General features: G+C 38.8%; 1 protein-coding gene across 2 annotated transcripts in view; it reads right to left on the minus strand.

Moving 5' to 3' along the window:
• LRRCC1 (leucine rich repeat and coiled-coil centrosomal protein 1) overlaps positions 1–13,777 on the minus strand; it is a 43,703-nt gene that overhangs the window by 27,304 nt on the left and 2,622 nt on the right. Inside the window, exons 2-6 of one of the 2 annotated variants that reach the window (XM_061439460.1) lie at positions 13,133–13,338; positions 12,792–12,857; positions 5,911–6,078; positions 2,397–2,572; positions 2,096–2,302 (exon numbers count right to left, since the gene is read on the minus strand). In XM_061439460.1, the coding sequence (XP_061295444.1) occupies positions 2,096–2,302; positions 2,397–2,572; positions 5,911–6,078; positions 12,792–12,857; positions 13,133–13,338 (823 nt within the window). Of the gene's footprint in view, positions 1–2,095; positions 2,303–2,396; positions 2,573–5,910; positions 6,079–12,791; positions 12,858–13,128; positions 13,339–13,777 lie in introns of those variants that run through there. The other variant, XM_061439461.1, reaches the window with a different exon arrangement.

The raw sequence follows: 13,777 nt of genomic DNA on the forward strand, positions 1-13,777 counted from the left end.
CAGAGCAAACACCCTTTTCCAACAACACAAGAGACACCTCCACATATGAAATCACCAAATGGTCAACACCAAAATCGGACTGATTGCCTGTTAATTGCGTTAACAGGCAATTTAGAGAATTGTAGAGCCAATTCAGAGAATACAAACATCTCTATTTTACATCAAAAGTTAAAAAAAAAAAAAAGTAAATGTAAATACTTTTAAAAAAACACTGAACTCTATAGATACACAGGCTTAAATATTTACAGTGGGAAGAATACTGACATGTATAGTTCACTTTGAAATGTGTCATAGAATAATAGTTTGATAAATGGATACACATATGATGAAATAAATACAGTAAAACATTGATAGTGAAATCTAATTGGTGGATATACTGGCATTCACTAAGAAAGTCTCATATTGCTCTAAGTTTTAAAACATTCATAATAAAATGGTGTTGAAAAATGAAAACCTAAAGACAAAGCAGTCTTTCACAGAAAGAATTCTCACAATTAGTATAATAATTAAAGTACAATAATTAGGAAGAATAACTATCACTATATTATAGCACATTTTCAGTAACTTTATGACTTTACTTATAATTTAAGTGTATATATCAATTGAAATTCAAATTGTATGTTTACCCTTTACAGTAAGGTAGTAAAAAAGAAGGGCTTCCCTGGCAGCTTAGCTGGTAAAGAATCAGCATGCAATGCAGGAGATGTGGGTTTGATTCCTGGATCAGAAGTTCCCCTGGAGAAGGGATAGGCTACCCACTCTAGTATTTTGGGGCTTCCCTGGTGGCTCAGATAGTCAAGAATCCACCTGCAATGTGGGAGACCTGGGCTCGATCCCTGGGTTGGGAAGATCCCTTGGAGGGCATGGCAACCCACTCCGATATTACTGCCTGGAGAATCCCCATGGATAGTGGAACGTAGCAGGCTACAGTCCATGGGGTCACACAGTCGGACATTATTAAGCAACTAAGCACAGCACTGCACAAAAGAGGTCCTTCTCTTAAACATTTTTTATATGCATAGCAATAAATTATCCTCTCCCGCCCCCACGAACTAGACTCCTATTCTCAGTCATAAAGTAGGAAGAATTATCACTGAGTGAGACATATGACTGCAGAAAGGATACCAGAGTGGATCTTAGGACATTTGAGTCTGAAGTTCAACTCTGCCTCACTAAAATAAAGGACTCAAATAAACTGAGTTTCTATTCTATTTAACAACAATATATTAATCCTTATCTACTTGACTGAAGTGTCGTGAGGATGAAATGAGAATGGCCTAAGAGAAGCTGAAAAGTTCACTTCGAATGAGGATGTTAAGCTTAAATCTAAGCTCTGACACAGGCAGAAGAGTTGGCCATTGGAAAAGATGGAAGATGAGCTCTGAGGAGATGAAGGTCCTACTAGCTCAGTAGGGTGTTACCAGTGATGCCAAGGAATGCATCTGCCAGCACTCCCGTCCCAGCTTTCCTGATCTACCTCTTGGCCCAAGCTGAAGCCTCCAGGGATTTCTGGCACATGGGATCCTTACAGTCTTATACACGTACTCACTTAAGGTAGATTTCATGTTTATTAAGCATTGCTAGTGTTAAAGATAAGAGTTCACAATTATTACAAACCAGTGAACCATAATCATATAAGCATTTTCTATTACCCGCTCTCAGGAATCGAAGCAGGAATTTTAACTTGCCACTTAGCTGTAAATTCTAGAAGTGGTTTTGATTATAAAAACAACTGAAGAGAAAGTAGAGGCCAGAAGTTGCTCAGACATCCTCTGTGTTAGTAAGCACTGAATCCAAAGAGTTCTGTTTATTTGAAGTAAAAGGTAGATGGATGGAACCAATGTGAAGTACAGCAGAACACCCAATGAATTACATAAGATTTGAAGAAGATCCTTGAGGAAAATGAGTGAAAAAAGTGTGTTACTACTAGTACTACAAGACAATACAATTTTAAAGGAAAAAGATAAACATACACACCAATGCCAGAAATATAGATTGTTTCTGGTTGGTCAGCTTGTATGCAATTTTATTGCCCATTTTCTTAATCTCTTTCTTCAACAAACACACTGCTTAGAAAAGCAGGAAAAATACTTACTTCACTGAGAAGCTGTAAAATTTGATCATCTAATTTCTGCAGTTTCATCTCATTCTGAAGATCATTTTCATGATTCACTTTCTCTGGCTCAGAAGAGGGACACACAGACATGAGCGATGTCAAACCGGTGTCTGTCGGTGTGCTTGGAAACTGATCCAAGGGCACTGTGTCGCCGACGGGGGGCGCCACTGGCATCCCGTCAGTGATCTGGGACACGGAGGCAAACCAGAACCCTTCACATTTATATTTATTAAAATGTGAAAACACCCTTTACATTAGAATAAACAAAACAATACTATACCTCATCTTCACTTATATTTAGGGGAGACTCAGAAGAAACTAAATTATCCAAAAGACCTTCGAAGCACTGTAGGTGCGATGAGTTTATTTCTGCCATATTTATTGGCTCACCAAATATGTTCTTACAATCTAGGATTCTGAGCTGTGGCAAAGTCTGGAGCATAACTGCTCTGTATCCTTGGAAACAAATCATTCAAATGAAAACTCAAGCATAAAAAAAAGGTTAGTTACGTTTAGAATAAAGTAAACTTATCAGCTACCACATATATCACCTGAATGATAAAATTAGTCCTGGAATGGAACTAATAAACTAACAAAATCTACTCATCTTCTCCAGTGTGCAATCATTAAATACAGAACAAACAAAACATTATGCCCAAATCCCTCTAAACAATCATCCTGATGAAATCAGAAAGTTAATATCATTTCTGCATTGTTCATAAAACTGCCTTAAAGGTATAAATGCACGAAACAAGTGGCAATGTACTCTAGACAGGAGGCCAAACATACCTCTTCCTTATCTGTAATACAACTAGTACACATGTAAATCAGGATGTTAAGAATAACAATCAGAGATCAAAATTTTGCTAGTGAGTCTATAAGTATTAACTACCTTAAACATTTCCACTTTCTCCTCTTACATATAACTAGGATGAAAATAGTCAATCTATTGAGTATTTAAGAATATGATCATCTTCCTTAAGTACAATTAAATAGGAGAAATCTGGCAAATGAACATTAATTTGGTTTTTAGGCTAACAAAAATGCTTTAATTAATTTTGCTCAACTGCAAGTAAAGTGGTTGGGAAAAACTCCAAAAGAAAGAAGTCTAGCAAATTAACATTAGAAATTTTAAGGAAAGAAAAGTAATTTCAGTAACAAATAACTCTGGGGAGTGGGCAACTGTGTTCAGAGAAACACCTTGTCTAGGAAAGAAAGTGAAAACCAAGGGTTCAAACTATTGGAACTAGAGGCTCTTGAGATGAGATTATTAGAAAAAAATAAATCCAGCTTGTGGGTTAGTAAAGGAAAATAAATTGTCTTAGGGATAAGGTTTTCTTCTAAGAAAAGGATTTCCCTCCCAAACAGAAATCTGTTCTGATTTTCAGGGAGATTCTATTATTATGTGGGCTGAGGAAAACAGGTGATCTCAAACCTAACATATTCTTCTGCAAAGTAAAACTATCAAAACAGGTTTCCATTCTGGGAAAAGCCTTCTTAATACTGCATATTAATGAGACTAGAGCCTCTTCAGCCAACTTCTATCCAAAAAGATCTTAAGAATTATGTTCATATTCTACGTTTGAATCTTATTGTTCAGTTCAGTTCAGTTCAGTCGCTCAGTCGTGTCTGACTCTTTGTGACCCCATGAATCACAGCACGTCAGGCCTCCCTGTCCATTGCCAACTCCCAGAGTTCACTCAGACTCATGTCCATCAAGTCAGTGATGCCATCCAGCCATCTCATTCTCTGCCGTCCCCTTCTCCTCTTGCCCCCAATCCCTCCCAGCATCAGAGTCTTTTCCAATGAGTCAACTCTTCGCACGAGGTGGCCAAAGTACTGGAGTTTCAGCTTTAGCATCATTCCTTCCAAAGAAATCCCAGGGCTGATCTCCTTCAGCATGGACTGGTTGGATCTCCTTGCAGTCCAAGGCACTCTCAAGAGTCTTCTCCAACACCACAGTTCAAAAGCATCAATTCTTTGGCGCTCAGCCTTCTTCACAGTCCAACTCTCACATCCATGCATGACCACAGGAAAAACCATAGCCTTGACTAGACGGACCTTTGTTGGCAAAGTAATGTCTCTGTTTTTGAATATGCTATCTAGGTTGATCATAACTTTCCTTCCAAGGAATAAGCGTCTTTTAATTTCATGGCTGCAGTCACCATCTGCAGTGATTTTAGAGTCCCAAAAAATAAAGTCTGACACTATTTCCACTGTTTCCCCATCTATTTCCCATGAAGTGATGGGACCGGATGCCATGATCTTCGTTTTCTGAATGTTGAGCTTTAAGCCAACTTTTTCACTCTCCACTTTCACTTTCATCAAGAGGCTTCTGAGTTCCTCTTCACTTTCTGCCATAAGGGTGGTGTCATCTGCATATCTGAGGTTATTGATATTTCTCCCAGCAATCTTGATTCCAGCTTGTGTTTCTTCCAGTCCAGCATTTCTCATGATGTACTCTGCATATAAGTTAAATAAGCAGGGTGACAATATACAGCCTTGACATACTCCTTTTCCTATTTGGAACCAGTCTGTTGTTCCATGTCCAGTTCTAACTGTTGCTTCTTGACCTGCATACAGATTTCTCAAGAGGCAGGTCAGGTGGTATTCCCATCTCTTTCAGAATTTTCCACAGTTTATTGTGATCCACACAGTCGAAGGCTTTGGCATAGTCAATAAAGCAGAAATAGATGTTTTTCTGCAACGCTCTTGCTTTTTTCCATGATCCAGCAGATGTTAGGTTAAGCAATTTGAGATAAATGAGTTCTAGAAATGGCAGTCTGGTCCACTTTATCTTCACGGATCTCAATGATTTCCAATTAGATCAAATGGCATTTCAGTAGCATCTTCTATACATCATATTAAGTTTAAGCTTTCTTCTTAAAAAAATCATTACTTATTAATAATTTAAGACATTCACATGGTGTAAAATTCAGAAGACAATAAAAAGTTTTTCTAACATTTCCTGATTTTCAGCTGCCCTTTGCATATTTCCTGATCCCTACCCACCAAATACTGAAGCTAATTATTATTATCAGCTTTTTGTGAATCCTTCTATTTTATATGTATAGTCAGCAAACACACACAGTTATCCTCTGAACACAAATAGTAGTCTATTATACACACTGCTTTGCAACTTGCTTGCTTTTTTTTCTCTTAACAGTGGTATATCTTGGAGATAACTATCAATAGCTATAGAGATTCTATATTTTTTTTTTTTATGGTTGCTTAGTATTATACTATCAGAGAAGGCAATGGCACCCCACTCCAGTACTCTTGCCTGGAAAATCCATTGGACGGCGGAGCCTGATAGGCTGCAGTCCATGGGGTCGCTAAGAGTTGGATACGACTGAGCGACTTCACTTTCACTTTTCACTTTCATGCATTGGGGAAGGAAATGGCAACCCAGTCCAGTGTTCTTGCCTGGAGAATCCCAGAGATGGGGGAGCCTGGTGGGCTGCCATCTTTGGGGTCGCACAGTTGGACACGACTGAAGCGACATACAGCAGCAGCAGCAGCATTATACTATAAGGATATATCATTAACACAATTTAATTTTGAAGCATCATTTATTAAATATAAAACTGTCTAAATACAATCTTATCTCTTCAGCTTGTATCCCTCTTTTAACAGTAATTTAGTCTTAATAATTTATGTGTAATTATATTCTTCCAAAAATATGAAACTGCAAAGTTTAAGACAAATTCAAGGAGGTCATAGATAGTAGATGCAGAAAATAAAGAAGCTTTTAATATCACTGTTATAAAAAGTATTAAGTGAATCGTTCATACCTGGTAAATGACAGACAGGATTATCCTCTCCATTTTTTTCCAAAATAAGATTAGTCAAGAAGTGTAATCCTACCGTACACTGAAGTAGGTGATGGATACTGTCGATACAGTTACTGTGCAGGTCAATATATCTAAGTTTATGTTTAATTCCATGAAGAGGCATCAAACCTGCAATACAAACAATGCTCTTGTGATGTCACAGCAGTCATTTTTCTAACAGCTAATTAAAAATAACTTTCATATTCATTTTATTTAAAGAGGCAAAGGAGCTGCATTAATAAGACTCTGTTGCAAAGAGCTAGCCAACGAACAGGGTATTAGCAAAGTGAGCTGCTGTTTTGAAGAAACGAGGGTTTGGCATCTCTCGAGGCCAGAGCTCGGGGTACCTAGGCTCTGGTTCTCCTCCAACAAAAAAATGGGCCTCCCCAGGCCCATGCACTTTTATGAGAATAAGAATAAGGCAATGGCTTCCAAGTTCTCAACCAACACACCTTTTTAAATTATCAGACAGAAGCTAATACTCCAATTTTATTGGGTTGAGTATAAAATAAACACCAATATCATCCCTTTGATTTAGTTCCCTGGTAACGTTTCTCACATAAACTCATCTAGAGCAAGGTGATGTCAGAAACTAGGTTCGAAGTAGAGGCTTCTGGTGCCGGCACAGCTCCTGGCCGGCCTGCACTTCAGCTGCGGTGCACAGGGGTCAGAGTTTTACTCAAAACTGAGTGTGCTGAGCAAGGTTTAACCCAAGAGTGTGAGGCAGTCACGGAGAAGGCAATGGCACCCTACTCCAGTACTCTTGCCTGGAAAATCCCATGGACGGAGGAGCCTGGTAGGCTGCAGTCCATGGGATCACTGAGAGTCGGAATCGACTGAGCGACTTCACTTTCACTTTTCACTTTCATGCATTGGAGAAGGAAATGGCAACCCACTTCAGTGTTCTTGCCTGGAGAATCCCAGGGATGGCAGAGCCTGGTGGGCTGCTGTCTATGGAGTCGCACGGAGTCGGACATGACTGGAGCAACTTAGCAGCAGTAGCAGCAGCAGTGAGGCAGTCAAAACCTCCAGGAGCACCCCTCAATGAGAGGAGGAGCACCCCTCAATGAGAGGAGAATCACCCGCAGCGGCAGGCCCTAGCTTCCCTTCTTTCAGAAGGGCCATTCTTTCAAAAGGACCTCTCTACTCTGCTCCACTGAAGGTCTTAGTTTTCAAATTTTGCCTGGCTTAGTACTCTCTATTCATAAATACACAAACTTCTAGTTATTTGAAAACATTAACACAAATAGGAAGAAAAAATATAAAAATTAATACAAAAACTGCCCTAACATAATAATAAAAGCATAAGTACACAATATAGTACCATGCTTAATTGCTCAGTTGTGTTCAACTCTTTGTGACCCCATGGACTGTAGCCTACCAGGTTCCTCTGTCCGTGGGATTCTCCAGGCAAGAGTCCTGGAGAGGTTGCCATGCCCTCCTCCAGGGGATCTTCCTGACCCAGGGATCGAACCCAGATCTTCCGCATTGCAGGGGATTCTGGAAGACCATTATAGTACTATACTAACACTATTGATAATAACGTAAAAGGACTCACCTTTCTTTTTTTCCTTCCATTTCTTCAACCTGACTGGAATACTCTTTTCTCCTCAATGATCTTTGTTTCTTGCTAACTTCTACTTATCTTTTTTACAGAGCTGCCTCTTTTATTTTCTTCATAGGCTTTATCACTAACTTCTGTTCATCTGTCACACCCTCAGAAGTCTTCTTTGACCACTCACTACAAGATCAGATTGCCTGTCATGTATTCTTATGCGTACTCAACATTTCTTCTCAATTCACCATCACATTTCCGAGTTCCAGTTCCCTGTTACCTGTTATTTCTCTTAAGTTGCAACTTCACATCCCTTTTATGTTTCAATTTTAAAGTGCCCCTGGGGGCTCATTGCAGGTCTTCCTCCTCTAGCCACAGACTCTCAGAATCTCCCAGAGTCATGGCAACAAACACCACTGAAGTCCCGAATCTACAACACCCACCGTGATGCCCTACCCCCAAACTGCAGATCACACACACACCCCCCTCCAATGAGGTTTTCAAATTTAAGACAGAATCCTTAATTCTTATCCCTACACATACACACACACATGTATACCTTACAAGGTTCTCAAATTTGAGAATCCACAATTCTTACCCCTGCTCCAATCTTTCCCATGTCAGGAAATAGCACCATCATCCACTCATTATTAGAAAGAAAACTCTTAAAATACCTTTTGGTTCCTCTTCCCTTCACTTCCTCATCTCAGTCTATCGGCAAATTCTATGAACTCCACATGTAAACTCTATGTACTTACCCCTCTACACTATTTTCATACTAGTCCAAGGCCCCTAACCTCACACCCAGACCACGGAAACAGCTTTCTAACTAGCCACTGGCCTTTAGCTCCTGTCCTACTAAACTTCATTCTTCTTCACACACTCAGCAGCCAGTGATTCTTTAAGCAGATGGATTAGATTAAGTACTTACTGGTTTAAAGCCTTTCAATGGCCTCCTACTGTTCTTCGAATAATATGCCAATTTCTCACCCTGCTTATGAAGCTCTATGTGATCTGACTTTGCCCACTTTCCCACCTCTTTTCTTAGCACATCAATCCATCATTTGCTACGCTCTAGTTGCAGGAGCCTTCTTCCTGTTCCTTATCCTGGCAAGCTTGATCAAACCTTCGTGTCTCTGCATGTGCTTAGTAATATAAACTGTCATTACCTACTAAAGTGTTTTTAAACAGATAAAATGTCATTACAAGAATTATCTATTAAAACTTATACTTTTATTATATTTTCCTTTGGACTGCAGACAGATCAAATTAGTCAACCCTAAAGGAAATCAATCCTGAATATTCACTGGAAGAAATGATGTTGAAGCTGAAGCTCCAATATTGTGGCCACCTGATGTGAAGAGCCAACTCATTAGAAAAGACTCTGATGCTGGGAAAGATTGAAGGCTGGAGCAGAAGGGGACGACAGAGGATGAGATGATTGGATGGCATCACTGACTTGATGGACATGAGTTTGAGCAAGTTCTGGGAGATGGTGAAGGACAGGGAAGCCCGATACCTGCAGTCCATGGGGTCACAAAGAGTTGGATATGACTGAGTGACTGAACAACAACAAAATTATATATTTTCTGTATAGGAAATATATGCATAGAATTTGATGTGCTTTAACAAACATATATGGTTATGTTACCCTTACAATGGAGATGAAGAACATTTTCATCACTCAAATCACTGCGTCCCTATGTAAATCAGTCTTCTCTCGTCTTCAGTCCCTGGTGACTAATTTCATTTCTGCCTTTGTGTCTCTGCCTTTGTCAGAATATCACACAAAACAGGATCATACAATATAATTTTCTGTGATTTGCTCCCTTCACTTAGCCTAAGTTCAGTTCAGTCCCTCCGTTGTGTCCGACTCTTTGCAACCCTATGGACTACAGCTTTCTGGAGCTTACTCAAACTCACTGAGTTGGTGATGCCATTCAATCATCTCATCCTCTGTCATCCCCTGCTTCTCCTGTCTACAATCTTTTGCAGCATCAGGGTCTTTTCCAATGAGTCCGTTCTTCGCATCAAGTGGCCAAAGTATTGGAGTTTCAGCTTCAGCATCAATCCTTCCAATGAGTATTCAGAACTGATTTAGGATTTCCGTGCTGTCCAAGGGATTCTCAAGAGTCTTCTCCAACACCACAGATCAAAAGCATCAATTCTTCGGCGCTCAGCTTTTTTTATGGTCTAACTCTCACATCCACACGTGACTGCTGGAAAAACCACAGCTTTGACGGAATGGACCTTTGTTGGCAAAGTAATGTCTCTGCTTTCTAATATGCTGTCTAGGTTGGTCATAGCTTTTCTTCCAAGGAGCATCCTTTACTTTCATGGCTGCAGTGATTTTGGAGCCCAAGAAAATAAAGTCCACCACTGTTTCCATTTTTTCCCCATCAAGTTGCCATGAGGTGATGGGACCAGATGCCATGATCTTCATTTTCTGAATGTTGAGTTTTAAGCCAACCCAAGTCTCCCTCATTGCAGGTGGATTCTTTACCAGCTGAGTCACCAGGGAAGCTCAAGAATACTGGAGTGGGTAGCCTACCCCTTCTCCAGTGGATCTTCCTGACTCAGGGATTGAACTGGGGTCTCCAGCATTGTAGGCAGATTCTTTACCAACTGAGCTACCAGGGAAGTCCTCACTTAGCATAACTTACTCTAACATTTTTAGATTTATCTGTGTTGCTGCATATATCAATAGTTCACTCTCTTTTTGTTTTTGGCTGTACAAATGGGGTTTTAGACTCTTGATCACGGCTCCAACCCACATCTCCTGCATTGGAAACATGGAGTCTTAACCACTGGACTGCCAGGGAAGACCCCATAGTTCATTCCTTTTTATTGCCAAGTAATAACCCATCCTATAGATGTAATACAATTTGTTTATCTATTTACCAGGTGATAGACATATGGGTGTTTTCTAATTTTGGAGTTTATGAATACCCATATAAACATGATAATTTTAAAAAGAAATATAATCGTTTTACCATTCATATACAAGTCTTTGATTAGACATGTTTTCATTTCTGCTAGGTAAACACGTAGGAGTAGAAATGCACGATTATATGCTTACCTTCAAACTATTTTCCAAAGTAGTTTTACCATTTTGAATTCTACTAGTAATGTATGAAAGCTTTAATCTATCTCATCAACATTTTGTACTTTAAGTTTTTTAAACTATATCTGGTCTAGAGGTATGAAATGGATCTCACTGCGATTTTAATTTGCACTTCCTTAATTACTAAGGATGCAAAACTTTTTTTTGGTGCTTGTCATTTGGATAGCCTCTGGAAAAGAGTCTGCTCAAATCTTTTGCTTTTTTTTTTTAGGGAGCTGACATGATCTCATTTGTTTTATCTCCCCACTACAATGTAAGCCCTGTGACAAGAAACTTATCTATTTGTTATAATATTTTTTCATCACTATTGAATAGTGCTTGATAGAATGATCTTCAATAAATACCTGTTGAGTAAAACTATCTTATCCAAGATTCACATTTTTCAGTTAAGGAAGCTGCATCCAAAGAACAATATACTTTGCCCAACATCATACAGCAGAGACAGAGCTATGGTTAATACTCAATTCTAACACTTTTATGTTTTTGGGGAAAAAATGTTTTTACAAATTAAAATACTGTTGCTACTTTGGTTAAGGGTAGGGACTAGGTCACTGTATTTTATTTTTTGTGTACTAAATTCCTGGCATAGGATAGTATTTTCCTAGCAGGGGAGAAAAGCTAACAAATGAAATGACTGATTCAAATACCGTATTGATAAGGATTATGAAGATAATGACGCTTACTCCTTGGAAGGAAAGTTATGACCAACCTAGATAGCATATTCAAAAACAGAGACATTACTTTGCCAACAAAGGTCTGTCTAGTCAAGGCTATGGTTTTTCCAGTGGTCATGTATGGATGTGAAAGTTGGACTTTGAAGAAGGCTGAGCGCCAAAGAATTGAGGCTTTTGAACTCTGGTGTTGGAGAAGACTCTTGAGAGTCCCTTGGACTGCAAGGAGATCCAACCAGTCCATTCTGAAGGAGATCAGCCCTGGGATTTCTTTGGAAGGAATGCTGCTAAAGCTGAAACTCCAGTACTTTGGCCACCTCATGTGAAGAGTTGACTCATTGGAAAAGACTCTGATGCTGGGAGGGATTGGGGGCAAGAGGAGAAGGGGACAACAGAGGATGAGATGGCTGGATGGCATCACTGACTCGATGGACGTGAGTCTGAGTGAACTCCGGGAGTTGGTGATGGACAGGGAGGCCTGGCGTGCTGTGATTAATGGGGTAGCAAAGAGTCGGACACAACTGAGTGACTGATCTGATCTGATCTGATCTGATGAAGATAATTAGGGGCTTCCCAGATAGCTCCATGGTAAAGAATCCACCTGCCAATACATGAGATGCAAGAGACAGAGGTTCAATCCCTGGGTCAGGAAGATCCCCCGGAGGAGGGAATGGCAACCCATTCCAGTGTTCTTGCCTGGAGAGTCCCACGGACAGAGGAGGCTGGCAGAGACTGGGTTTGCAAAGAGCTGGACGAGACTGACTGACTGACAGACAAGCAGCAGTATGAAGATAATTACAGAATTTCCCTGGTTCTGACGTATTATTTTAAGAATAATCATAAAATTTTGCTCACTGTTAGTGTATCACTGTAAGTCATTAAAAGATTAACAGTTTTTAATGTTCTAAGACATGGAAACATCAAAGAGAAAAAACCTTTTGTGATAGTCAATTTGCTATAGCCTTTGGAATGCTACACACCTATGCTACATCCAGCGTGGTAGCGCTAGCCACATGTGGCTTTTTAAACTGAAATAAAAATTTAATTAAAATTAACTAAAATTACAAATTCAGTTCCTCAGTGTATACTAGTCACATTTCAAGAGCTCAAAGGCACATCCGTCTATTAGTTGCCATACCAGACAGCACACACACAGAGTATTCTCATCACTGTGAAAAGTTCTATTGGAACTATTCCTCTCTATACATTGATAACAGATAACTCATCAATTCTCTAAGATTAAAAGTATGTCTCTCCCAAAGTACGTCCTTCCTAACCAAATTTTTCCTGTAACTTGTTACTCTTGTTTTCACTCCTGAGTTCTTACTCAGCTATAGCTTTAGCTCCATCAAAAAAATATGACTGAGAAACACTCTAGATGAGATTTTAAGTCAAAAATTGGATTATTCAGTTCTACAACATGCAGAGCTATATCACTCATTACATGTGACCAATACTCAGCTTTATAGAAAACAGAAGCTTATCTACTTACCACTAAGATCATTTATGTGGTTGTAAGATAAATTCAGTCTAGTCAGATTACTTAGTGCTTCAAGACCTAAAATAAAATAAAGTCATTATAAGATTCAAATAATCAACTAATTAGGGTTATATACTGGTACAATACTATTTCAGATTGCTTTGAAGCACATCTACAATCTGATAACAATGAAATCAATTTTATTGATATTTTGCAAAATAATTTTTTAAAAAACTGGTAACTTTTTTAGAAAAAAACTTTTTATATAATGACTTTTAGAGTCAGCTTTGAAAAATTTATGAATATTTATCATCTCCCTTACCCAAAGTAATACATGAAAAGCACTTACAAACCTTCTATTCTTGTGATCAAATTGCAGGACAAATTTAAAGTGCATAGTTTTGTCAGTGTGTTTAGTCCTTCAATTTGACTTATTTGATTAGATGACAGATCTAAATGTTGTAAATTCCAAACGTGATCAATGGATGTGATCTTCGAGATGTTATTGCAATGAAGATTGATGGCATGGAGAGCTGAATCTAAAGATAACTCTGAAATGCTATAAAGGAAAATATATATTATTAAAAACAAGTAAAAAATGTTCTTAAAAATCATGACCAAAAAAACTAAAATCAACCAAAGAGCATGTAGATAGTATGCAGGTACTCTATTCATTCTATAATAAAATTCTTCGTACTTATGCTAGCTTTGAAATGTCTCATAAGGTGCAATGTTTCTTACAACCAGCCTGCATTTTGTACCATTTATATAAATAAGTAACTCAGTCAAGAAAGGAAAGGGATGCTGGGCATTTCTTGGTTTTATATGCAAACAGTCATCAGTATAAAGCAAAAGCAATATTTATAAAAGTTCAAATCTGCACTTTTTTTGCTATGTTATTTGAGCAAATGAATTAGTCTCTCTAAACCTGTTTCCCCCTGCTCGTTTAATCCTCACAACTCCAAGCAGTAGGTATTTAAGGATACGATTTACAGAAA

The sequence above is a fragment of the Bos javanicus genome, chromosome 14, assembly GCF_032452875.1.
Source record: "Bos javanicus breed banteng chromosome 14, ARS-OSU_banteng_1.0, whole genome shotgun sequence".
NCBI lineage: Eukaryota > Metazoa > Chordata > Mammalia > Artiodactyla > Bovidae > Bos > Bos javanicus.